Source organism: Brienomyrus brachyistius, chromosome 16 (genome assembly GCF_023856365.1).
Source record: "Brienomyrus brachyistius isolate T26 chromosome 16, BBRACH_0.4, whole genome shotgun sequence".
Classification (NCBI taxonomy): Eukaryota; Metazoa; Chordata; class Actinopteri; order Osteoglossiformes; family Mormyridae; genus Brienomyrus; species Brienomyrus brachyistius.
The window spans coordinates 4,362,115-4,388,810 of NC_064548.1; the positions used below are offsets into that span (position 1 = coordinate 4,362,115).

At 42.8% G+C, this 26,696-nt stretch overlaps 1 protein-coding gene across 6 annotated transcripts; it reads left to right on the forward strand.

Annotated features, from left to right (window-relative positions):
* The first annotated feature begins 218 nt into the window (after nt 1–218).
* Nucleotides 219–20,936, forward strand: LOC125709771 (interleukin-1 receptor type 1-like). Of its 6 annotated transcripts, XM_048978582.1 has the most exons (14): nt 219–342; nt 2,194–2,240; nt 4,018–4,190; nt 4,743–4,832; nt 7,296–7,426; nt 8,452–8,689; nt 8,917–9,094; nt 10,367–10,535; nt 11,692–11,754; nt 14,379–14,508; nt 16,971–17,116; nt 17,415–17,558; nt 17,881–18,063; nt 18,644–20,936. In XM_048978582.1, exons 5-14 carry the CDS (start codon nt 7,345–7,347, stop codon nt 19,018–19,020), a joined length of 1,710 nt encoding a protein of 569 aa, XP_048834539.1. In that variant the 5' UTR covers nt 219–342; nt 2,194–2,240; nt 4,018–4,190; nt 4,743–4,832; nt 7,296–7,344; the 3' UTR covers nt 19,021–20,936. The 6 variants fall into 6 exon arrangements, with proteins under 6 accessions (XP_048834539.1, XP_048834542.1, XP_048834538.1 ...); XM_048978585.1 differs by lacking the exon at nt 4,743–4,832; XM_048978583.1 differs by lacking the exon at nt 219–342 and having other exon boundaries at nt 1,760–2,240.
* The last annotated feature ends 5,760 nt before the right edge of the window (nt 20,937–26,696 follow it).

The window sequence follows — 26,696 nt, forward strand, 5'->3', positions numbered from 1 at the left end:
TAAAATCATTGAAATAAGTGTTGCGTTTGTATTTTTTTGTTCAGCGTACATTGAACTGTCTCCGAGTTCAGGTCTAATCGTGAGATAAACTTACCATTGCTAACCAGCAGGTGTCACTCATCCACAAATTTATGTAAGTTACGAAAGAGGGAACGTTCCCAGAAGTTGCAGATTTACGCGAGTGCTTTGGAAATCTGTTTTCCTGCTATTACAACATCAAAAGTAACATTATTTCGCTGGTTGCGCATGTGTAACGCATGCGCTTTTTAGCTTTCCAACATTTATGGCTGTAAATGTGTGGTCTACTTTAGTTTTGAGTAGTGTCCTTATAATCATCATTCTGTAAGTACTAATTTTTAAACCATATGCATTTCTTCAAAACCATATACCTATACCTTCCATTCTTGTATATCAATAAGTTATTCTAACGTTTCAATTCTAACTTTTTTACTTAGATTCCGTAACTAAGAATTACTGGCTGTGATTGAGGGATATTTTTCTGACATGTTTTAGGTTTCGGGATTTTATGACAGGCTAATACGGCATGATAGCTGTGGTCATCTGACGGTAAACTTGGCGAACCTAGCTTCTTCCAGGCTAACCCCATGTCATATGTTCTACGGTTTTGGTCGCCGGGTCACAGCTACTCATAATCTACTCATTCAAAGTCCAACTTCTCAGGCTAAATTGCCCAGACGCACTCTAGAAGAAAGGCCTTTTTAAATGAGACTTTTTCGATAGACTTGGTTGTCATCCAACCATCTATTTTCCAAACCGCTTATCCTACTGGCTCGCGAGGGGTCCGGAGCCTATCCCGGAAGCAATGGGCACGAGGCAGGGAACAACCCAGGATAGGGGGCCAGCCCATCGCAGAGACTTGGTTGTCATTTTGTCTGTAATTGTATAATCTCTTCAGTCATCCATTGTGGAATTCGACTATTTCGCCCTACAACTAAAATTAGGTTTATCTATAAAAAAACACAAATATACTGTAATGACCACGCAACCGGTGTATCACAAAAGAGCACTTTAATGGACCCTGTAGGGCCGGAGCCCACGCCAAACTCACAAAAAGGAACACGATGCAAACAGAATCAAGAGAGCGACAATTAATGTTCCTCAGTATAAATAGGGTTGAGCGGAGCCCGCCGCTTCTCCTTTTGCCCACTCCGCAGGTACCCAGCATTTCCGCTATCCGGACTGTCCTATAATAAACATTATAATGTTTATAATAAGCATAGTCCTCCAGCCGCTACACTACATTAGATCAGGTTTAAACTGTGTATATAATGACTGTCACTCACATCATAGCAGTACTATTCTTCAAAAGCGCATTTTCAGCATTATGACATTTCCTCCCCATTAACAGCTCTCGAAAATCTGGGAGGCCCGTGAAGGGAAACACTCATAACAACTTTCCCTCCAAGAAAGTGGCCGTTTGTCGCCTCGCGCATGTGCCTGACACGAGTTGCACTTGAGGCTGATCGTGCAAAAATATCGAAGGAAAAACAGGAAGCGTGCCTCGCGGGCTGCCAAGGTCCGCTTTATATTTCTGACTTCACTGATTTGAAACTTATCACACCAACAATGAAAAGAAAGCCCTGTATGATGTGAGCCGCTAAAATACTGGAAACGAGCCAAATTACATTTAAATAACCTTTATTTAGTTGTAAATAAACGTTATGTATAAAATCAGACATTCTGCGGCTATATATAAATATATTATATACTAGTACATAAATACGTTATTGACGTTATCGTATGCAACAGTTTGATATTGTGGTGGTGGGGGGGAGAGAGCACAATTAATAATTTAAGTACAAATGTCTATTTTTTTGCCGAATTTATGACGCCAAATTAAATGTTGGGGAGCGGGGGTACATGCCCCCCCCCCCCACTTCCCATTCCCCTTGAGACAGTTGAGACAAAACTGACAATGTTAAGCACATTTCTGATTAAGATGCCACTTATAGTGGACAGACTGAAAGCAAGTGTTGAGGCTGGCTAATCACGAGGCATTAAGTCACAAAAGTAAAGTTCCTGCACCATTTGTTGATGTACTCAGCAAGTTCTTCCCAAGCTCTTATTGTATCCACCCCTGGAGAAAAGGCTGAAACTACTGAAGTTTATAAAGTACATTCTTTCTGTCTCTTTCTGGGGAAATTGCAACACATTTGGTTCCTTTTTATGAAGACATGCCTCAAGGCTCCTTTGCCAAATGAATGCTTGCAGTCTGCAAGGTAGGCAAATCACACTTTTTTTTTCTTTATCTCAAATTTGTAGTTATACTATATTTGCATTTTGTGCTAATATTGTAAAAGATGAGAATCTGAAAAAGTAATCTGAACAAAAATGATTCTAAGTGTTATTGAGTTTAGTTTAGTTTTAACATCAAGTTTTATATTTGTAACATCAACTTCTGCTCCTGTGTCAAGGATCGTGAAGGATTATAATATTTCTTAAATCTGAAATTATAAGAAGAAAATGAGCACCTCTGAGTGTGTGTGTGTGTGTGTGTGTGTGTGTGTGTGTGTGTGGGTTTGCATAGATCACATTTGAGGACCAAAATGTCCCCAAAATGTGGTAAAACCTGAAACTTCCTTACTCTTGGGGACACTTCTTCAGGTCCCCATTTGGATAACCTCAATTTTATAAAAATCTGTGAATGCAGTCAAAAAAGTAAAAGTGCCAAAAATCTGGTATTTTGGTTGGTTACTTATGGTAGGTAGGTTAGGTATGGTATGGTATGGTAGGTTAGGGCTGGGTAGGGGTTAAGGGTGTCGTGATTGGGATTAAGGTTTTACCCATAGAAATGAATGGACGGTCTGTGTGTGTGTGTGTGTGTGTGTGTGTGTGTGTGTGTGGGCACATGTATGTGCTCGTGTTCGTTTTCTAGGAATTCTTATGCTATTGTTATGTTTGCTTAAATGTATATATGTAAATGTTTACATGCTAAAAAAAACATACATAGCTTTCATCTATTGGATGGAGTAGTATTGTATTTAAAAACAGCAATTAGTTCATTATGGAATTCATAAAATGACCTTCAAGAGTATAACACAGCAATACTTTTCTGTAACCGTTCAAATTTTTTCAAATATGTATGGACGGCACAGTCATTTTACATAAGTGCTGAAACCTCACAGGCTCTAATCTAGCTCTGTCTCTCCTTCTGCTTTGTGCAAACATTGCCTGTGTTCTCCGTGTTTGCTTGGAAGAAGACACTCCGGTTCCCTCGGTGACGAAACTCCCCTTAGTGCACATAAATGTGCATGCGAGCGTACTGCGTCGCTGTCCTTTCGGGATTATACTATACTGCTTGGGCTTCTCAGAAAATGCAGATTCCTGCATCCCTAGTTGAACAAAAAAGTCAGTGACAATGCAAATAAAAATGATGTGCAAATATGTGCAATGAATAGCTCTCCCTCATGTACATGGAATGCAGTTTATTCCCATCTGTTCTTTTCTGGTCTGGAATCATCTCATCATAGCTATTCCCCACAATGAAGAGAAGCACATACCTCCTTTGATGTTTGATGTATGTTCTGCCTTGAGCTACACCGATATATTGGTTGGAATATTAAGGTTCCACTCGTTATGAAGTACATCAAGGGAAAACCCACTGATAGTTCCTCTATAAACATTTCCGATGATAAAAGGAACCTCTCTCACTGGAGAAAGATTGGGGAAACTATGCTTCCTGCATTATAAATTACCACTTTCATCCCATGATTATGAGTAACTTTGGCTGAAGAGTTATTGGTGATCAAGTCAAACTTAAATATTGATTTGATTAATTTTTTTTGTGTGTGAACATTTTTAAGAAACATTTGTTAAGCATAAGGGAAAATGTTCTTTAAATTTCCTAAATATTTCTGACAGTTAATATTATTTACTTGTTTTAAATTTATATTATAAGGTTATTTATATGTGGCTTCTTTTATATTTATGTTGCATCAATGTGCTTTTGGATGCCTCCGTCTGTCATTTCACTGCAAACACTAGTTTTTCTAACAGGAAATTGGAATAGGAATCGGATATGAAGTTGATCTCCCACCTGTCGGTCTGACTGCTCTCAAGCCATGACTCACCCACTCTTCCCAGCATAGGGTGGATTTCAGCTGGTTTAAAAGGACATCATTCTTGAAGCAGAAGCTTGTGATGGATCCATGTTTCCTCCTGTCTGTCCGGTATTGCCTTTTACTAGTGTATCTCTGTATAGACTGTTAGGTTTATGAGGATTTGGAATGGATATGTGCCCTGGCAGAGTGTTTTAAAATAGCCCTGGCAAGTTAAGTGTTGCATTTTCTCATGATGCAGAATTTTTCCTCTCAGTACAGATTGGTCTCGGTGCCTGGACCCCTTGTGTAAACACGTCTGTGTAAATAGTTTTTTTCATGACAAAGGTCTGAGGAGCATATAGTTTCACAGTAGTCTGATAGGGTTATAAAACTCACCAGGAATCAGAAATGTTTGCTAATCATGGGAAGCGCTTTCTCATTCCTACTATCTGTGGATGAAAATGCTTTTTGTCGGCCTGCATAAAGACACTCCTGTAACCCCTTTGGGGAGTTAGCTTTATTCTTGGAGCATCTGGCACTCCTCCTTTGAAGAGTTGTACATGTATTTCAGTCTGGGATGGACACATAGGTTTATTACAACTGGAACTGGAGATAAGAGTTAAGCTGTTTCGTCTTCTAATAATAATAATAATAATAATAATGCCTTAAAATGTTTTTCAGCTTTCTCAGAATAACAGGTATTCCAGTAATACATAGTTCGACTACCTCTGTTTACCTATATCATCTGCTGATGGACTTCTTCTGCATGAGGTATTGTCTGTTGATTGGAAAATCTTATGAGGTTCTTGCTTTGTTTGAAAGTTTTTTATAGCTTTTGCTCCCGAGTACTTACAAATACAACAGGGCATCCCTTTGAGTTTTATCCTAGCTGGCATTTTGCCTTGACTTTGTGACAATTGTCTGTTTGTAATATGCTATTTACCTCACTTGTATTTACTTTTCACTTTTTTAAAAACTTTTTTTTTACTTTAGTCAAAGGGTTTCCTGCTGCACATTTATAGTTTAACCTCAAATGTAAAAACCATCCAACATTATACGGGCTCAACCAGGTCTGCATAGGTGAGGAAGCAGCTGCTAACAGCTGGTCTGAGCTGGTCTGGATGTATATAAAATTCACCCTGGGTGACATGTGGATTCTTGGGTTAAATAATGGATGGGTGGACCAGCTAAACCCACCTGTGTTCTTCTGTTTAAAAGTTAGGAATTGGTGAGATTTGCTTGTAGGATTTTGCCCCACTTTTGTCACATGTTTGGTGCCGTGGTTTGGTTTTGGTTCAGTTTAGTCTCCCTGCTGTTCAGCTCTTGCAGTTGTGAATACTGTGACAGTGTAAGTAGGAAGAGAATTCAGTCTGTTCTGGCGGCTGTGTTGTGTTCTGTTCTGGTGGCTGTGTTGTATTCTGTTCTGGTGGCTGTGTTGTATTCTGTTCTGGTGGCTGTGTTGTGTTGTATTCTGGCGGCTGTGTTGTGTTCTGTTCTAGCGGCTGTGTTGTGTTGTGTTCTGGCGGCTGTGTTGTGTTCTGTTCTGGCGGCTGTGTTGAGTTGTGTTCTGGCGGCTGTGTTGTGTTCTGTTCTGGCGGCTGTGTTGTATTCTGTTCTGGTGGCTGTGTTGTATTCTGTTCTGGTGGCTGTGTTGTGTTCTGTTCTGGCGGCTGTGTTGTGTTCTGTTCTGGCGGCTGTGTTGTGTTCTGTTCTGGCGGCTGTGTTGTTTTCTCCATCTGCTTGTGTTCCTTGCCTTTTACCGCTAGAGTTTTTGATATTCATTTTTCTTTGATTTGAACCTCCGTTCAAAATTCTCATTCAACCACTTCAGTGATTCATTGCCATCCTACTGACTGTAATACAAGAGTAGCACATTGATCTAGTGGTCATCACTGTAGCCTGACCTGTCCAGGTTTGGGGGCTTCATTCCTGTTCCTAGCTCTGCGTGCATGGGGGTTTGCATGCTCTCTCCATGGTGGTTTGCCTGCTCTCTCAATGGGGGTTTTCTTTATCCTGATATTGAAAAAGATGCAGGTTAGGTGCATTAATGTCTCTAAGTTGCCCTTAACGTGTCATTGTGCATCTGTGAGGGTGTGCTCTATAATGGACTGGAATTCTGTTCAGGATTTCCCCAGGCTTGTTCTTCCTGGGATATGGTTCACTGTGGCCCTGGAATGGAAGAGGGATGGGTGAAAGTAGTAATATTTGTAGTGTTTTGAAGGTGCAGCTGTTTTTAAATTGTTTTAAGGTTAATTAACTCTAATTTTCTCTGTTTTGATGCATACTGGATCTGAAAAAAAAATCAAGTAATTTTAAAAACACTCGCTCAAATGAGAAACCTATGTTTTACTCCAGGGAGATCTGTTCTTTATTAATCTCTTTATGGTACAGTGTGACAGTATTAGATGAGAATAGATCTGGAAGTACCTTGTCCTGTGGGACAGTCCAATAAATTGCTGATTATTTTATGACTCAGAATTGCGTAATTAATGATTCTGGATGCTCTGTATGCGGCAGAGGCCGGCCAGTCAATCACAATTATTTTCAGACAACATAGGAAACGTTTAATCAGAGCTGGATAAATTGTTGCCAGAAATGGACAGATGATCGTTCTCAATTCGACCACTGTTTACGGTGCTTTAATTCTAGTCTAGTAGCTGCTTTTTGTTGACAGTTTAACCATTTAACTATATAGTTACCGATCTGTTTCTCAACGTCCGGTGTAGGATTTGTTTTTCCTTGCACTGAAGTTTGCTGAACAGGAACTCTGACCCAAAGCTGTTTCCTAGTTTGCCATTGTATAATTTGTATCATGGCGTGACAAAGGCATCCACGTGACACAGGAACTGGAGAATGGAACCGGGAGCTTATTAGCAATCATGGAACAATAGAGACTGGACCAGTAGCTCAAACATCCAGAACTGAGGTTCTGGCTCTAAAAAACAAACCAGCAAAAGAAATACAACGGCTGAACATAACTTGTGGTCTCTCTCGTGCTTCTAATGCAAAAATAAAATGACTTTATATTCTTACACATTCTTATGATTCAACTTACAGTGACGCATGTCATTTGTAACAGCACTTTATTACTGTATTTACATTTATACATGCATACAGCTTCTGAATATGTTACTGAATAGGGTCTTTGGGCACCATTCTGCCTGCTGTCGTACTAGCAGACTTTGTGTTTGTGTCACAGTGCCTTATCTTTGTTTACCCTGTCTTTTTCTCCAGCCCCAGGCTGGCAGTTTATCCAGTGTGAAATGCGTGGGGTCCCTGGGACATGCACACAGCGATGGGCCTAAGCTTCCCAATGCTTTTGATGGCCGTATCCTGCCTCAGGAATGTCTGCATGGCCATAGATGGTCAGTACCCTCTCTCCTTAATGCTCCTGTCTGAGTGCTTTAGGCTTTAGCCTTGATGTGTGGTCAGTGGAAGGGTACAAAATACATAATCACAGCACTGTGCTATATAATGTCATGAAACATTTGTTTAATGTCAAGCCTATTCCGATTTTTCTTAAATGTGAAATTTAGAAAAGATTTAGGAAGGATTTACTGCTGGCATATGAGTGGCAGAGAGTTCAGTTCCTTGTCAGATAAGGTCAGAAATTTCCAAGCGATTGTGAGATAACTACGAACTTCATGGATGAAGAGCCGTGAACCAAGGACATTTTCACATGACCCCCCAGAACTCTTCCGGAATAATTCTGTCGTCTTCTGAGCCCAGAGCTGTGTTTTGTCAGAGTAACAGTCGAACAGTTAAACTGTGTAGTATGGGAACATCATGGGGAATGTAGCAAGGACAGCTGCTATGGCTGCAGAGGATTTAGATCGGGACGCCATAAAAGTTCCTTTATGTGTAATGGCCAGGTGTCCCAATGCTTTTCTTCATATAGTGAAATCAACAGTCAATTAGCTGTCGTAAAATGAGAAGAAACAAAATGGGAAGAGTCTGACCTTATACAGTTGCTCCCTGCCAGACAATTCACATTTTCCCTAAAACATGGACTAAACTGGGGGTCCCTGAGGACCAGTGTGGGAAAGACTGGTCTAAGATACGTGAACTAAAAATTTGCTGAAGATGAGTGATTATTTTTGGGTACTTTGGATACTGGCAGTGGAGTACCAGTTAATGGCTTAGCAATAATAATGACAATGAAATGGGTAAAACTGGTGACACACCAATCAGACAACCAGAGATCAAAATATGGACTATCGAGAGGACAGTGTAGGGAAACACTCCCTTGAGCATCTCAGTTGTAGAGCAACCAGGCCTTTCCATTCAAGACTTTGAATAAAGGTTTTGTGCTGTTCCTGTCCTCCATATCTTTGGTGTCCTTCATCTGCCTCTCTCTTGCATAACTTAATATCCATGTGGGCTTTTGCAGAGGACTGTGTGGACCCTGGTGTTAAGGTGGAGTCAGTGTTCACCATTCCAGGGGAGGCTGCCATGCTCACCTGTCACATGGACAAGTATGTCACAGATTCCGACATCATCTCCTGGCATAAGAGTAACCCAGATGGGCAGCTGAGTGTGGACAACCGGTGGATCCAGGTTAAGAAAAATATAATTTGGATTCTGAGAAGCACGTTGCAGGACAGCGGCACCTACATGTGTATCCTGAGGTACGTCCCCTGGATGGAGATTACTGCTGAAGTGTAGATTGGGAGAAGTGTGACGTTTGGCTCAGAAGATGTTTTGATTTTCACACGGTTTAGGGTAAACTTCAGGCTGGAAATAAGATGTTTATTCCCTGGATTTATTCATACTGAACACCAGTAACCTAAAATCTTTTGATCATTTACATAATTGAATTCTTATTTTCTTTGTTGTTTTATATACTTCATGGTAGAACTGCTGATCAGTGCTTCAAACAAGCAACGGTGTTGTCGGTGAATGAAACTCGACCAGACTGCAGTCGACCATACCGACCAACTCAACCACTAACCACAGTTGCCAATGGTCTGCTGTTTTGCCCATTGTATTCCTACATGACTCACCTGGCTACGTATTCCTTCAAGTGGTATAAGGTAAGGCTGCTCGATTACAGCAAAAATCATAATTATTTTTAATGATTTTTATAAGTATTATTTAAAGGTTTTAAATAATAAGATTATTTTGGTCAATATTGAGATCATGTTTATTTAACATGATTTCTCATTGGCTTTGGATTTATCATGCATTTATCCTTCCATCCATTTTCTTATCCTACTGGGTCGTGGGGGTTCGGAGCCTATCCCGGAAGCAATGGGCACGAGGCAGGGAACAACCCAGAATGGGGGGCCAGCCCATCGCAGGGCACACTCACACACCATTCACTCACACATGCACACCTACGGGCAATTCTGCAACTCCAATTAGCCTCAGCATGTTTTTGGACTATGGGGGGGAAACCGGAGAACCCGGAGGAAACCCCACGACGACATGGGGAGAACATGCAAACTCCGCACACATGTGACCCAGGCGGAGACTCGAACCTGGGTTCCAGAGGTGTGAGGCAACATTGCTAACCACTGCACCACCATGCCGCCCCCTCATGCGTTTATTGAAGTTTCTAAATTTCTTTTTAACATAGGATTTCCTTGAACTGAAATATAATTCAACTGAGAGACAAATAAAATGGAGCTGAATGGGGTGCTCTGGGTTTATAACATCAGACAAAACGGGAGCATTATTGCAAAACAAAAAGCAATGTAATAATCTTTTTATCTTAATTTTTTTGTTTTGATGATCGTTGGAGGCCAAAATCATAATTAAAATAAAAATTTGATCAGTTGCGCAGCTCTGTTCTTGGCTATGCGCTTGGTTAGTTGATCCCTGCTGTGGCTCCATCTTCTGCTTGGTTTGGACTAAATGACCCATCATGTTCCAGAAATAATCGCAGAGTTTGCATTGTCAGCTTCTGTATTGTACACGGTGCATTGAGCTTACAGTGCTGACCTCAACTTATGAAACTTGGGGAAAGAACCTAGTTCCTTGATCTTGTGCTTCTGAGACCAAATGCACCCGGTGTGTATGTATAGCTTTTTTACTATTCTGCCTGATGCTTGTGCTTTTATGTGGACTCTGACCAGTTTGGCAGGTCCTACCTATTACAAGATGTTTTAAAAAGATGTTTCCCCTATTCATATAATGTCACAGCAGTTAAATAACATCTTAATGTCTAATAAACATCAGCTAAATATTTTTAGTAAATGACTAAGCAGGCCTTAGCCATTCAGTGTGCAGTGGTGGCATCCCTTGTACTGTACCATGGCCTAAGCAGTGATTTAACCAACAAGAGTATCTCCTGTTTTGGGCAGGGCTGCGAACCCCTCCTGAATGGGGACAAATATTCCAATGTGAACAATGACATGCTTGTGATAAAGAATGTGGCTCTCAGCGATGCCGGAAACTACACCTGCAGAATGGCATTTACCCTGGCTGGGTATGCAGGCTACATCTCCGAGACGATTTCGTGTGAGGTGAAAGGTGAGTCTCACCATGGCTTGTGACTCAAGGGTGTTGCTGGTGCCTCACTGGGGCACTGCTGTTATCTCACTGCGGCACCGCTGGGGCCTGGCTGGTGCTTCGCTGGGGCACTGCTGTAATCTCACTGAGGCACTGCTGGTGCCTGGCTGGTGTCTCGCTGAGGCACTGCTGTTATCTCACTGCAGCACCGCTGGGGCCTGGCTGGTGCCTCGCTGGGGCACTGCTGTTATCTCACTGCAGCACTACTGGTGCCTTGCTGGGGCACTGCTGTTATCTCACTGCGGCATTGCTGGTGCCTTGCTGGGGCACTGCTGTTATCTCACTGCGGCACCGCTGGTGCCTAGCTGGTGCCTCGCTGAGGAACTGGTGTTATCTCACTGAGGCACTGCTGGTGCCTGGCTAGTACCTTGCTGGGGCACTGCTATTATCTCACTACGGCACCACTGGTGCCTAGCTGGTACCTTGCTGGGGCACTGCTATTATCTCACTGCGGCACCACTGGGGCCTGGCTGGTACCTCGCTGGGGCACTGCTGTTATCTCACTGCAGCACTGCTGGTGCCTTGCTGGGGCACTGCTGTTATCTCACTGCGGCACTGCTGGTGCCTTGCTGGGGCCTGCCTGCCCACTGTCTGTTATGCTCATTTTTTATGGTGATAGTGGGTAGGATGAGGAACCAGATTGGTTCCATTAATCTATTTTCACCAGGGTATTGTGTCATGCTATACCAAAGCAAAACTTGTGGTAGTGTACACTTCGACTCATAAGTTGCATTTTGTCCCTTTATTCAATCAAACCATCTAAGTTTACCTCTCGGTCTGCTGTATTGTTTTCTGTAGTTTTTTATGGCCACTGAAGAATATTCCCATTAATATTTTATTTAAGCAGATTCATCCCTAAAAAAAGCAAAACATGCAATCGTTTGTAAAGAGCTGCTCATTCAATTTTTTTGCCCCCTGCTGGTAAGGAATGTAACTGCAAAGTCTTCTTTTAATCAGGGAGAAAAAAAAGTAGGTCAGTGCTTAAAATGTGGAATATTTTTATGGGATTTAATACTGAATTCACAGTAAACAACAATTATTTTAAAAATATGTCCCGAATCCTCATTCTTTTTAACTAACTGTCATTAAGTTATGCTTTCATGTTGGATCTCTGCAGATCAATGGAACCTGCGGCCAATGGTTTCTGAACCGATTAATGATACAATCAAAGCAAATCCTGGTGGGTATTATGCCAGCAGCTTGAAAATAAGAAATTTTGCATTTCATTTTGCTCAGTGCTTATTGGAACGTGTCTGGTATTGTTTTATCTGGTTCTGACATAATCAAACGACTGACTCACATACAGTGCTCGTAGAAAGTCTTGCTATTACTGGTTTTGTAATGAAAATTGTTACTTCATTCATTTGTTCACGATATATATATTATGTATTCATTTATACAGATGTTCCTCTACTTACGAATGAAATGTGTTCCAAATTGCTGATCGTATCTTGAAATGTTCATAAGTCGTCATTCAACATCATTTTAAGGGTATATGCAAGTAGAAAGAACTAGGATGCTGGGAGTACGGACGCTACGCTGCTGCGCGGCGGGAGTGGCGGCCAAAAGTCATACAAGGCGGAACTGGTGCACAGAAAAAATAAATTGATGTTGCGGATAGGAAATGGGAGCCCAAGGAACACAATTTGGACTTACAGTCCTCTTCGTTCGTATGTCTGAAAGTTCATAAGTTGAACGTTTGTAAGTAGAGGAGCGTCTGTATACACCCAAACACAGCTCTGGAAAAAATGTAATTTTCTTTCATACTCCACCCTACTTCTTCTCTGCTCCTCTTTAATGAAGGGCTTCTTCCTTACTTTATGGGACTTCAGTCCTGCTACTAAGACTAGGATGTCATCCTCCAATTCATGAGAAAAGTTTATAAGTCGTCAGATAAGTTAATGGTCATCTCTGGCATTAGAGAGTCACTTCAGCCCTTTACCTGGCTGCTTGTTGGTCATTCCCAGTGTCTCCTGCTTCAGCTTGTTCTTGTGTACTGCTGTCTTATAATTTTTGAGCCTGGAAGTAACCTGCTGTCAGCGTAGCCTTCTGCCAGCAAAGCCAGGATTAAACCAAGATTGAAAAATGTCTATTTTTAAAAGTAACATTAGAAACGACCAATATTTTCAAGTAAAATGTTCAATTCAAGTAGTAATAAATTGAAACCGGAATTATAGTTCTAAAACAGCTGTTTGGAATTAAAAAGTTCATTAAGAAGCAGTTTCATCATTGGGTGCTTTTTAATTAACAGCTTTGCAGTAACATAAAACACCAAACATTTGTGTTTAGTATCCTTTGGGAGCCAAACAATAGCTAAATGGCAAGAATAGAACTTCAATGATTATGAAGCTTAATAAAAAGAAATTTTAAGTCTATGCAAAGATAACATGCAGATGTGTTAAACATTGCTTATCAATGGACTTTTGTTATAAAAACCAATAAATCAGTAACATTTGTACTGAATTAAGCAAGCATGCCAAGACATTCTATGAGCACTGTACACTGTATATCGTACTAGGGAGATTATTTTAAAGATCTGATTAGTATTTTTCTGCTCTAAACATTGTTTTACTTTTTTGCTGTTTTCAGCATTAACAGCAGAGTAATGGAGTGATCTTATCGTTATCTTCAGTTCACTTAAGGATACATATCTTTATTGAAAATTAGTGACCAAAATTATACACAATGTTCTTGATGGAGTCTTTCTTCTCTGTGCGTCTGTCAGGCTTCTCTGTTGCAGTCATGTCAGAGATGTGAAACGACCATCTCAACTTTTTTTTTTGTAAAAAGTCATTTTCCTCTATAGTAGCACGGGTTCCAAACACTGCAGTGATATTTATTTATTGGTGTTAAGATTTCACTAATAAATGTAAAACAAAGGAAGCATTAACACGTTACACTGTGTAGTTGTTTTGCAACACAAATGACAATTGTGACCCATGCTGGCAAAATGAGTCGGAATGTGCACAGGCTAATTATGAGCTTGAAATGTCAAAGAAAGTTAATTTTTGGTGAAATTGAGATTTTCCCAAAAATGAGTCCATTAAGTCATCATCTATCGATCCCAATAATCAAAATACCTTGAACCATCATAATCGGAATGTTTTGTATGGGCTTTGTCTTCAGAAATTAGTCCTTTATCTTTAATTTTCTTAGAAAATCCGTGTTTTTCTCCACTCACTCGCGGCATGACTGGGAATCCCCCCACCGATTGTTTGGTATCACCGTGAAGTGAGGCTCGGCTACTTTCTAAGAATTTGCATAGAATTTCCAATGACGTCACTCTGTACCAATAGAACTCGATTTTATAAAGCCCTGTTGATGTAAACAACTTCTAATGGATGTAACTCATTTTTTGTCTGATTCCAACAAACCATACATCATTTTGAAGGTTTTAAAAAGGAGAATCTAATAATAATAATAATAACTCCGTTTTGGAAATTTCCTCATTCCGACTCATTTTGCCAGCACGGGTCACAAATGATTTCACATGTTCCTTGGTGTAAACACCAACTGATCTACTCAAATTTTATTATGTGTACTTTACATTCATAAAGTTTCAAAAGCTTTAAAAAAATTTATTTCAGCTCAGACCTTTTTTCTATACTTATTATAGAAAAGCAACAAGGGGCTGTGTTGAAAGCAACAAGGGGCTGTGTTGAAAGCAACAAGGGGCTGTGAAACCAAGGAGTTCCTGTGTTCCTCTGCACATGGCAAATAATATATGTTCAGTTAGCGAACCTTGTGTGTAACACTGACAACATGAAGGGAAGCCTTGATGCATGTGCAGGCACTGTCTTGCAGGCACCTCTTTCAGTAAGACATGCCGGGTGTTTGTGCCTGGACACGGCGATCACATGGTGGATGTAGTCTGGGCTTTAGATCACTTGATCTCTTTGAACCTTTCAGACCGTGTCAACCAGATTCCCCTGGGGTGAGTTGATGTGCCGCTTCAAATTCACACGACTTTTAGCTTTAATTAACAAAGTTAATAAGCCTGTATTGTGGCCAGTTGGTTTCTGGGTTGTAGTGCAGGTGGTTCTTGGGGACCCTGCACTGCAGAGATTCGGCAGTGCTTCAAGGCTGCAGGTGTTTGCTAATAGTACTGCCTTTGAGCCATTTCTGTATGATTCGAAGGAGCAAACACACAACATTTACATGCTAGGGCAGCGAGCAGGTCATTCTACTAATAATCACCTCTCACATTTGTGACGCTTGGGGGGCAGAAGATCCCCCTGAATGTAACAATTCATGAATAAAACTTACGTCCCCTATAAAATGCAAAATGATTGAAAAATGTAAAAGTTACTGTGAGAAACATAGGACTCCACGCTCACAGGGACAGCTGACATGGGCGGCAGACGGCCAAGACAAAAATGCCTGGCGCCATGATGTGTAGATCCCACAAGTTTTTTATAATACTAAAGATATAGTGTGCACATACACTAACAAATATTAAATAACACTGTGTCACGATACGCTCGCGATCGCTGGGTGAGCATGCAGGTAGGCGAGCGAGCAGGAACAGGCAAGCAGGCAAAGTACGGGAAACTGGGTTTAATAGCAGGACGCAGGACAGGAAACATCAGAGACTGACTAACATCAATGACAGACAAGGGAAACAGGTAAGACCAGGACTTAAATAAGACAGGACTAATCAAAGCAAGTGGACAAAGCTGGAGACGATCAGGGAAGCACACGTGGGTAATCAGGGGGCGTGGCACACACGAGGAGCGGACGAGCCGGGTCATGACAGAATCCCCCCCCCAAAGGCGCGCTACACCGGGTGCGCCAGGGAGGAGGCGACGAACGGGACACAGGAACCGGGACCTAGAAAATAAGAACAAAACCCATCAACGAGGGACAGGGAACAGGACGGACAGACAGAACTGGCACAGGGAAAGGAACCAGGACAAGACGTGACACAAGACAGGAAAAGCGGAGAGACAGACCAGGAAGGGAGAAACAGGAGGGACAGGCGGGACACTAGGAGCGGGAGTGCAAGGAGGGAACATCGGGAAACAAGGAGCATGAAAGGGCGGAACAGACGGGCGAGGAACAAAAGCAAGCGGGGCGAGGACAGGAGGGACAAAGGCAGGGACACAGGGCGAGAAGGAGGGGGAGTAAAGGGGCGTCCGAGGGAGCCCCAGTGGGAGACGGGTGGCAGCCGGAGGGGCTGCAGGCGGCCGCAGGCAAAGGGAGCGCCTGCTCGGAAGCCGGATCCGCAGGCTGAGGGGGCGCCTGCCCGGGAGCTGCAGGCTGCTGCAGAGGGGGCGCCTGCCCGGGAGCCGCTGGCACCGTAGGCTGAGGAGTCTGCGCAGGTGGCGGTGGCGGCTGCGTAGCTAGCGGCGGCTGCCCGGGTGCTGGAGCCGCCGGCAGCGGGACCGGTAGGTCCCGTGTGGGGAAGACCGACGTGGCCCCTTTAAGTGTCCGGGGCACGCGCGGGATTGCATCCTGTACCGCGCTGGCCCCCTTATTGGCCAGCCGCTCAGGCCGGAAGCAATACCGTTCCAAGGACGGTGGTAGCTCGGCAGCGGCTGGGTGCTCTCCCCTTGCGGGGAAAGCTGCCTGCGTGGGCAGCTTGGCAGCGATGGGGGTGACGTTCGGGAAAGCCGGGGAGTCTTCCAGCTCACCCGCTGGGAGGAAAGCAGGGATGAGCGTGCATGCTCCCAAGATGAGCGTCTGGACGCTCGCCGGCTTCTTTCTCCTCTTTCGCCGTTTGGGGGACACGGTTGTGGGAGGCTGTTCGGCATCCGACGGGACGGATGGCTGGGACACTGCCTCCGCGCTATACGCCACGTCAAACCCCAGCCTCCTTGCTGTCAGGTGCTACATCAGCTGGTGGAGGTTGGAGCGTACCTCCCTCAGCTGGCTCCTGTCCCCATGTGAGGACATTGACAGCAGAAGGTCGCAGCTCTGACTGGCGAAACCTAGCGCGACGGGATCCTCATGGACGTCGGGCTGGTTAAGCCAGTAATAGGCCTCTTGCAGCAGACCGAGATGTTCGTTCTCGGTCTGCCGCGCCTCTTTGCTTGGGTCTGTCATTCTGTCACGATACGCTCGCGATCGCTGGGTGAGCGTGCAGGTAGGCGAGCGAGCAGGAACAGGCAAGCAGGCAAAGTACGGGAAACTGGGTTTAATAGCAGGACGCAGGACAGGAAACATCAGAGACTGACTAACATCAATGACAGACAAGGGAAACAGGTAAGACCAGGACTTAAATAAGACAGGACTAATCAAAGTAAGTGGACAAAGATGGAGACGATCAGGGAGCCGACGAGCCAGGTCATGACACACTGATATTTGTATATGATTTTATGTGATGTCATTTTATTTATGTCAAATAGCAAATTTTGAAATCTGAAGGGGGGGGTCTGTAATTCTTTATCTTTACAGAAAAAGCAGAGTGGAGAATGGGGAGTGGCTAGAAGTCCTACTGAACTTTTCTGAAGTGGAGAAAGAAGACTTCTACAACACATACAGGTGTATGGTCTTCAATGACAAGGGACTTGTTGTCGCTAACTTCACCTTACTGCCTTCAGGTGGGTGACCATGTCTCCAGAGCTCAGACCACAGGACGGCCATTTTCTTTCTAAACAGGAAGGCTGTCCTTTATGTTACCATTCAGCTCAGAGTCCTGTGAAAGAAGCTTCACCATGGAAGGATAAATATCAGCTTCATCAGTGATTTGTAATGTAGGCCATCAGTTTTAAACCATGCGCTCTGAAGCTGAGTACTTTTTTGGCATGACTCATCCCTCTAGATGGTTGTCAGTTCCCCTCTTTTGAAAATGGTGTTGCAGTGTGTAAGAGCTCTCCCCTTATCTGTGCTTTTGAGCAGAACCAAACCACCTCCTCTCTGTGGGCCTGTTCTTTGCCAGTCCAGCTCTGATCTTCATCATTGCCGTCGCCGTGTGGCGGATCATTAAAATCGAGGTGGCCTTGTTGTTCAGAAGCTCCTTCCCGTGTCTCTACCCAGACCCAGGTTGGCCACCAATGTGTTGAATATCTGAATTCCAGGTTTTGGGATCTGTCCCATACCTCATGGCGACATAACACACACATGTGTGGGTAAATGTCATTGGTTAACCATAGTCATTTAATTAAACATTTATAAAGAAGATTATGCCTGGCCCATCACACAAAAATACACAAATTGACCTGTGTTTTGCTGCCAACAACACTACAGATTACAGATACTGAGGAAAAACAGAGAGCCCAGCAATTTATAATAAAACTGTTCCTCTCTTACTATACCAGCCATTGTCAATGAGAGTTTTCGTTTGGTTTTCACTGCTCTCCACCAGGATGCGATGGGAAGGTGTATGATGCCTACGTAGCTTACCCGAGGTCGTGTGGGGGTGCTGTCTGCAGGGGCGAGACCTGTAGAGCTGTTGAGGAATTTGCCCTCCGCATCCTGCCCGAGGTCCTGGAAGGAGAGTTGGGCTACAGGCTTTTTATCATGGGCCGGGAAAGCCTGCCGGGCGAAGGTGAGCCTCCTGCAGTCTTATGAGGCCTGTCAAATAGACCAATTAACCAGATTTTGTGTATGAGGTTTTATGACAAAAAAAAACACAGCTTGATATGTACATTGATAGAAGATGCAGCTCTGAAGCAAAGGTGATGACTAGTTTTAATGATGCAGTACTGTGGCCTGTGAATAATTAATAAAAATATGCCACTAAAGACAACAAGCTTAAATTTAGTAGAACATGACATGACTTATTCATAAGGATCAGCTTTATTATTTTAAAATTTATATCACTGCCTTGATGCTGTGAAATGTTCTCGATTTTGGTGTTGTCACCCTTGAATTTCAAAGAGTTCCATGGATTTTGTAAGCTTGGTGATCAAAAGAAAATCTATATTGGCTTGCTTTTTTTGCTAACAAAGCACTAGTAGGGGGTTCCCATATAATTATCAGCAAAGGATGTTATTAAGTGTCTTTGTGATAGTGTCTGTACCGATAAACATCCAAGTCTCTGTCTTGTGCCATCGTTAAGCTTTATATGTGGGCGTAACTGCATGTCTGTCACTGACCACATCCCTCACGGGCCTCTCTCCTCTCAGCGGTGGCAGATGTCGTCCAACAAAACATCGGGAAAAGCCGGCGCCTCCTCCTGCTGTATTCTGCCTTCTCCCTTTCCCACCCGGATGCCGCTGAGAGTTTGGAGCAGCAGCTGGCCGTCCATGCTGCTCTCGTGGAGAGTACGGTCCCAGCCATCCTAGTGGAACTAGGGGAGATAGTTGACAGCACGGTCCTCCCCAAAGCCATGCAGTACCTTCGGAGCCAACAAGGTGCAGTGCGGTGGGGAAGGACCATTGAGGAAGGGGCCATGGATAGAGGTCGGGCCTCTGACAGGTTCTGGAAACATCTGCGGTACCACATGCCACCTAGGATCAGCCAGACACGCCCCCTGGAGAAACACTTCTTACTGAACATTTAGGTCTAGGTGTGCAGTGGATGAGGAACCAAATGTGTAACAAAATGACTGAAAGCAGAGCTGGATTGTTTTCTAGAAATCTGATCATGCTTATGTGCCAGACGTCCTTCGTGAAGCTGTCAGCAGAGTGTGTGCTTTTAAGCCATTGTTTAGTTACACTAGCCGATTACTTGCATCAATTCACACTCATATTACATTGTTTGCTTGGAGTGATGGGTGGTCTTTTCAACACATATTGTAGTCGTGAATTGTATTTTCATGCCAAACAGCATAGAAAAGTTGGTGTACAGTAATCGAAATTGTAGTTTGAATCCAACTCTTGAGTGGTTACAGGATTCCTTTTGCCAAGGCAGATTTTCAGTCAGATTAAGATCAGGATTGTTTGCTGGCAAGCTTAAGGCAGAGCACTTTTTTTCAGTTGTTCTTCTGGATGTCAAGTCACTTATGTTTTCTTTGGATTGTTGTGCCATTGGCCCAATGTTGATCTTTGGCCCAAACCTAGTTTTATGACACTGGGTAGCACATTTCCCTCTAAAGTGCCTCAGTAATCCTCTGATTTCATGATCCCTTTAATACCTTCAAGGCCTGCAGTACCAGAGGCAGCAAAGCAGCCCCACAGCATTACGGATCCTCCACCATATATATATATATATATATATATATAAGTGTAGGCAGGCTGTTATTTTCCTTTTAAGCTTCATTTCGTCAGACTAAAACAAATCGCTGGTCTGCATTGTCCATTGAACATTCTGCCTGAGGGATTGTGGTTTCGCTAGGTAGGTTTTAGGTCTCTAGGTAGCCTAGTGGTCTTCATCTTGCGCTTTACCCTTAAAACCTTTCCTGGTTTAGTGAGTGGCAAATGGTACGGGTCGAAACCATCACTCCAGGTTGCCCCGGGTCAGCCTACGTGCTTATTTTCTTTTTACGTTTGAAGACTTTGCTGATTAATTTTCCTCTGCCCACCGTGTCCTTGGAGATTCCTGACAGGTTCATGCAGCAAGCTTCTAAGTAGCATTGCAACCTGCTGAAACAGGGATGTTTTTATTGTTATAGTTTAATCCTGTACTGTTCTGTATCAAACATATGAGTGTATTTACACCTAAGCTGTTCCACTACTCATTTCTTTCAGGAGATATTGTACATGACAAATGGAAAATTCAGGGGTGCCAATAACTGTGACCAGAACTGTACATAATGGGTAGTTTCAAGATGCCACTGTGCCAAACTGCAGGGCTTTTTAATTATGGGATGGCATTACAGTACTCTAAGAAAATCCACATAAGACGGAGATGTCTATCCCAGTAGAGCTGTCATAACTTTCATTAAAGGTGTATCAATCATTAATTAAAAAAATTCCTAATACATATACTGTCGTTCAGGGCTATTCAACTTTTGTTCAGGTTGGACCAAGTGTTCATGGTGTTTGTTCCAATCTTATAAAGTCCTAATACAACTAATTATTTTGATTTAAATGTGACAGTTTTAACCTACTTCAGATTTGCTTCCGTAAGACACAGGAACACATTAATGTTTTACTGCTGCAAAGTAAAGATTATGAACTGATTAACATCTTGAGAGTTCATGGGAATGAGCATTTCCTTGTATGATCTTTCTGCTTCTGCACTGATCCATATAGCAGCTTCACAGAGCGTACTGCGATTGCCTGCCTATTCCTGAACCTGTGGTGCTGTGGCTGGGTATTACATGGCTACAGTGTTATTTACAGTTTATACCAAATGTACTTGCAAATTCACAGTAAGTTTTCTGTACCAACACTGCATGCACTGGTTTAAATAAGAAAATATCTATGAAATAGAAGCATTTTCTGTGAAAAGCAAATATGCTTAAGTCTTTTGTGCTTAAGATCGCTATTTCCTGAAATATTACTCTCATTGTTCAGAATAAACAGTATTGCCATATGCTTTTGCCACTATCCATCTTCTGTAACTGCCTGTCCTATTCCAGGTGGGGGGGGGGGGGGTCCTGAGCCTATCCTGGAGGCCACAGGTGCTAGGCAGGGACCAACACAGGTGGGGCACACACACACCATTCACTCAAACCTACTGGCAGCTTGGGAACTCCAGTTAACATCAACATATTTTTGAAAGTTGAGGTGGATTGCAGAGCACCCTGAGGAAATCCCCTGATGAGATATGCGCACACACACACACACGCACAGGGTCAGGGCAGGGACTCAAACCTTGTTCCCATAGGTGTGAGTCAACAATGCTAACCACTGCACCACAGCCCATATTGGTTGCTTTTGTATTATTTTTATTATAATTTTTTTATTACTAATGGCGGTTTTTGAAAGGAAGGAAGTGATTTAAGTAATTGCTTTTACAGTAAAAACACAAAAAACTGGACATACACCATATGGAAAGTATTGGGACACATCTCATAATCAGGTGTTTTGTTCAGACTCATTGCCACCGGTGTATAAAATCAAGCATCTAGCCATGCAATCAGGTTCACTAGTTTGCCGATTGCTGAGGCGCATGGTGCAAAAGCTGCCAGCGCTCTGTTGACTCAGTAACTGCAGAGACCATACTTCCTCTGGCATTGAGCCCAACATAAAAACTGCACTGGGAGCTTCATGGAATGGGCTTCCATGGCTGAGCAGCTGCACGTAAGCCTCACATCAAGTACAATGCCAAGCGTTGGATGGAGTGGTGGCGTGAACTGATGAATCATGCTTCTCCGTCAATCTGATAGATAACTCTGGGTTTGGTGGATGCCAGGAGAACGTTACCTGCCTGACTTCATTGTGCCAACTGAAATGTTTGGTGGCCGACCCCTGGAGGATGGGCTCCCCCTTTGAGTCTGGTCCCTCCCAAGGTTTCTTCCTTCTAGGGAGTTTTTCCTTGCCACTGTCGCCTATGGCTTACTCACTGGGGGCTTTGGGTGGGATGCTGTAAAGCGCTTTGAGACGATGTAATGGTGTGATAATGCGCTATACAAAAATGTATTTGTTTGTTGTTTAGTGGAGGAGGGATAATGGTATGGGCCTGTTTTTCAGGAGTTGGTCTAGGGCCCTTAGCTCCAGTGAAGGGAACTCTTAATGCTTCAGCAAACCAAGGCATTTTGGACAATTCTATGCTTCCAACTTCATGGGAAAAGTTTGTTGAAGGTTCTTTTTTGTTCCAGCCTGACTGTGCCCCAGTGCACAGGGCATGATACATAAAGTCGTGGTTGGATGAGTTTTGTGTTAGAACTTGACTGAGTCCTGACCTCAACTCCATCAAATACCTTTGGGATGAACAGATCAGAGACTGCAAGCCAGACCGTCACATCCAACATCAGTGCCTGACCTCATAAATGGTCTTCTGGATGAATGGGGAAAAAATCCCACAGATACACTCCAAAATCTTGTAGAAAACCTTCCCAGAAGATTGGCAGCTGTTACAGCTGCACAAGGGGGACAATCTATGGATTTAGAATGGAATGTCATAAAAGTTCTTGTAGGTATATTTGCCAGTTGTCCCGGTAGCTTTGTTTGTTTATTATATCAGTTGACACATTTTGAGGTGAACTTTGATATGGTATCAGCTGATTGAACTGTTTTTCCTGTTGAGGTATTTATCAAAAAGAGATTTCTAAGATCTCTCTATCAGTCACCATATCATTGCTTCTGAACCTGGACAGCTTGCTGTTCTCTTGATGGTTCATATCGAGAACATGTTTATCTGGGGGTGGCCGTTTAAGGAGGCTGTGATTCAATGAGTGGAAATACACGGGTTATGCAGTCACAGTCACAGTACCCTCTGGAGCGCTTTTTAGCCGCCCCCACTTGATCATGCAAACTGAAAAACCGTTAATGGAAAATCCTCAAAGACTGGGAAAAAAGTTTTCATGTTTACTTGAGGTGAGTTCTGTGGGAGGTTGAAAGAAGTAATTCACAAACTGCAATGGAAACAGAATTTCACATATTAGTAGAGAGTTAAATTGTGTGCAGTATGCTATAGTAAAACAGTGACAACAATTTACATTATTCATGGGACATTATTTATTGGCATACAAATATGATGTGTTTACTATGCATAGGCCTACAGCTGTTACCTTCTGAGCTGAGTAAATGGCTCTTTATTCACAAGAGTTCCATTCATTTAGCACCAATGCACACTGAAGCAACCCCACCTCTCATATCATATCCTATAACTTGGGACACAACAATGGGACATGCTTTAAGAACATAAGAACTATACAAACGAGAGGAGGCCATTCGGCCCATCAAGCTCGCTTGGGGAGAACTAAACTAATAGCTCAGAGTCGTTAAAATCTTATCTAGCTCTGATTTAAAGGAACCCAAGGATTCAGCTTGCACTACATTATCAGGAAGGCTATTCCATACTCTGACTACACGCTGCGTAAAGAAGTGCTTCCTTAAATCCAGCTTGAAATGTTCTCCCGCTAATTTCCACCTATGGCCACGAGTTCGTGTATTTAAACTAATGCTGAAGTAACTATTTGGTTGAACAGCATCCAAACCTGTTAGAATCTTATATACCTGGATCATGTCCCCCCTCAATCTCCTTTGCTTGAGACTGAACAGATTTAGCTCAAGTAACCGTTCCTCGTATGACATTCCTCTAAGACCAGAAATCATTTTTGTGGCCCTACGCTGCACCTTTTCTAAGGCCACAATGTCCTTTTTAAGATATGGTGACCAAACCTGCACACAATATTCTAGGTGAGGTCTCACCAAGGAATTGTATAATCTTAGCATTACCTCCCTTGACTTAAACTCCACACACCTGGAGATATACCCCAACATCCTATTGGCCTTTTTTATTGCTTCCCCACACTGGCGAGAATGGGACATGGAAGCATCAACATACACACCAAGGTCTTTCTCATGATCAGCTACCTTTATTTCAGTGACACCCATGAAATACCTGTACTTTATATTTCTGCTCCCTAGATGGAGTACCTTACATTTATCGACGTTAAATTTCATCTGCCAGGTATCGGCCCAGTCACTAATTAAATCAAGATCCCGCTGTAGCTGCTGAGCCACTAATTCAGTATCTGCTACACCACCCACCTTGGTGTCATCTGCAAATTTCACCAGTTTACTGTATATATTGGTATCCATATCATTTATGTAAATTAGGAACAATAGTGGTCCTAAAATCGAACCCTGCGGTACCCCACTATGAACGCAGGCCCACTGTGACATTGTGCCTCTTATAACTACTCGCTGTTTCCTATCTGTTAACCAGTTATCAATCCAGGTCGCTACGGTACCTAAAATACCAGTCGCTTTGAGTTTAAGTAGTTTAGCCAAATAAGCCCCCTGTGTGTTAAAGTATGAACATGAATTTATCTCATGGGGTGATGGATGGCAGCCATTTTTCTCACGACATCCTTTAATGGAAACATCCTATTTGTAATTTCATTTTGTCGGCTTATAGAAAATTTGCTTACAATTTGCACAGAAATGTAATGGAAACACAGCTTATGACAAAGTCAGCTGTCGTCCTCTTCTTTCTTTGATCGGTTATATTCACTGTGGGTTTATTCGCTCCCGAGGCTCCGCCAGTAGGGCCCGACACTGCAGATCAGTTTCATCTCTGCTCCCATTCACTTGCTTCTGATTCATTCTTCTTTGGCGCTCAACGTGCCAGTCGAGGTTCAGAAAGAGGATGAGCCACCTTTGTTAGTTAGGGGTCATAGGAGGCACCGATTACCCTTCCTGTCTAAAATGAAAACAGCTTAATTTTCTGTGGTAAAGTATTTTGGACGAGCTCCTATGGCAGCCGCCCACTGGCCACTGTTAGGTACCCCTCGTTGGTACTGGGTTTTGGCTCCCTTTTGATTTCAGAACTGCCTTATTTATTTGTGGCATAGATTCAACCAACCTGAAACATTCATCAGAGACTTTGGTCCATGTTAATATGATAGCATCATGCAGTTGCTGCAGATTTGTCGGTTGCATCTTCATGATGCAAGTCTCCCGTTCCACCACATCCCGCAGCTGTACTCGATTGAGATCTAGTGACTGTGGAGGCTTTTTGAATACAGTGACCTCCTTGTAATGTTCAAGATACCCATCTGAGATGATATGAACCTTGTGATATGATATGTTATCCTGCAGGAAGTAGCCATTAGAAGCTGGGTACACTGTGTTCATGAAGAGATGCACATGATCAGCAACAATACTCAAGTAGGCTGTGGCATTTAAACGATACTCGACACTTTGGCACCCAAAGTGTGCCAAGAAAATATCCCCCACACCCTTACACCACCATCACCAGCCTAAATTGTTGATACAAGGCAGGATGGATTCATATTTTAATGTTGGTTATGCCAAATCCTGACTGTACCATATGAATGTTGCAGCAGAAATCAGGACTCATCTGACCAGGTACCATTAAAGCTACTGGATGTTTTCTTTCTTTTTCAGCACATTCTCTGTAAAGCCTAGAGATGGTTGTGCATGAAAATCCCAGTATGTCCCACGTTTAACATGGTCAGAGGCCGCCTACTATTTTCAATGACTGCTGGGGGCTGGCTAGTGATAAACGAAAATGAAAAGAAATGAATACATTTATTGACAGTAGTGGAATCTACTAAATTCACAAAGGGATATTCACGATAAACATGCCCATTGTAGCTGTGGTTATGGCTAATGCAGGTTGCAGCCAGCAATAGTCGGTGGTTTTGTAACATTCGGTTTCTCAATAAAGGACACCAGCACTAGAGAGAAAGACCTGTTGGTTCTGTTGGTTCTGATATACCGAACTGGGATATGTTGCTGGAAACACATCCGACATTCTAACTTTGATGACATCCGAGTGTGTACAACTGCAGCAAAGCAGATAATGCAAGTTAGTCTCCCTGTGTCTATCCTTTTCTATACCAGGAAAGAAAAATACAACGTCTGTAGAGGTGTTTATAACTACAGACATGCAAATATACTTAGCTGTACAGAACACGAGTTTTAGTTCATTAGGATTGTTGTGATTTTTGACATTTTTATGTATTTTACGTATTTATTTTTATAGTGTGCAAATGAGTGTCTCTTGGGTTTTGTTATTGAGACTGACGCATTGCGTTTTACAACTGTTCCTAATTGTTTTTGCAGTTTTAATAATAATTAATTTTAAATCCTATTCTCCTTGCTGTACCAAAATTGCACTGAACTGTGATCCCAAAGCTGAAGTTTGTACTGAACTGTGAATTTTGTGTATTATTAGACCTTTATTGGCCTAATCTTATCTGTAAACTAATTGAGATGGCTGTCTGATAATCTGGGTATGGCCAGCAGGATGGTGGAAAGTTACTCAACAGGATGGGCTGGTAACATAAAACACGTGTTGCATACACCGATTTCTAATAAAAGTGCACAATTGATAAACCTTGTTGATAACTGTTTTATGTGAGGATTCAAATTTCTTTGGTGGTGTAAGGGTGTGGGGGATGTTTTCTTGGCACACTTTGGGTGACAAAGTGTCGAATATCGTTTAAATGCCACAGCCTACTTGAGTATTGTTGCTGATCATGTCCATCTATTCATGCCTACAGTGTACCCAGCTTCTAATGGCTGTACAATATACATAAAAGCTGAATTCCTTTTTTTCACTGTGCACATGAAAGTACATGAAAGCACTTTCACTAGTACATGAAAGCACTAACATAATCTCTTGGACAATCAACTTTGATCTTGTTAGCAAAGA

Excerpts from the sequence above, each read along its gene's own strand:
- LOC125709771 (XM_048978582.1), top strand. The coding sequence starts at position 7,345 with ATGCACACAGCGATGGGCCTAAGCTTCCCAATGCTTTTGATGGCCGTA. Across the intron at positions 14,509-16,970 it reads GTCAACCAGATTCCCCTGGG|AAAAAGCAGAGTGGAGAATG; the intron begins GTGAGTTGATGT and ends TTATCTTTACAG. Across the intron at positions 17,117-17,414 it reads CTTCACCTTACTGCCTTCAG|AACCAAACCACCTCCTCTCT; the intron begins GTGGGTGACCAT and ends GCTTTTGAGCAG.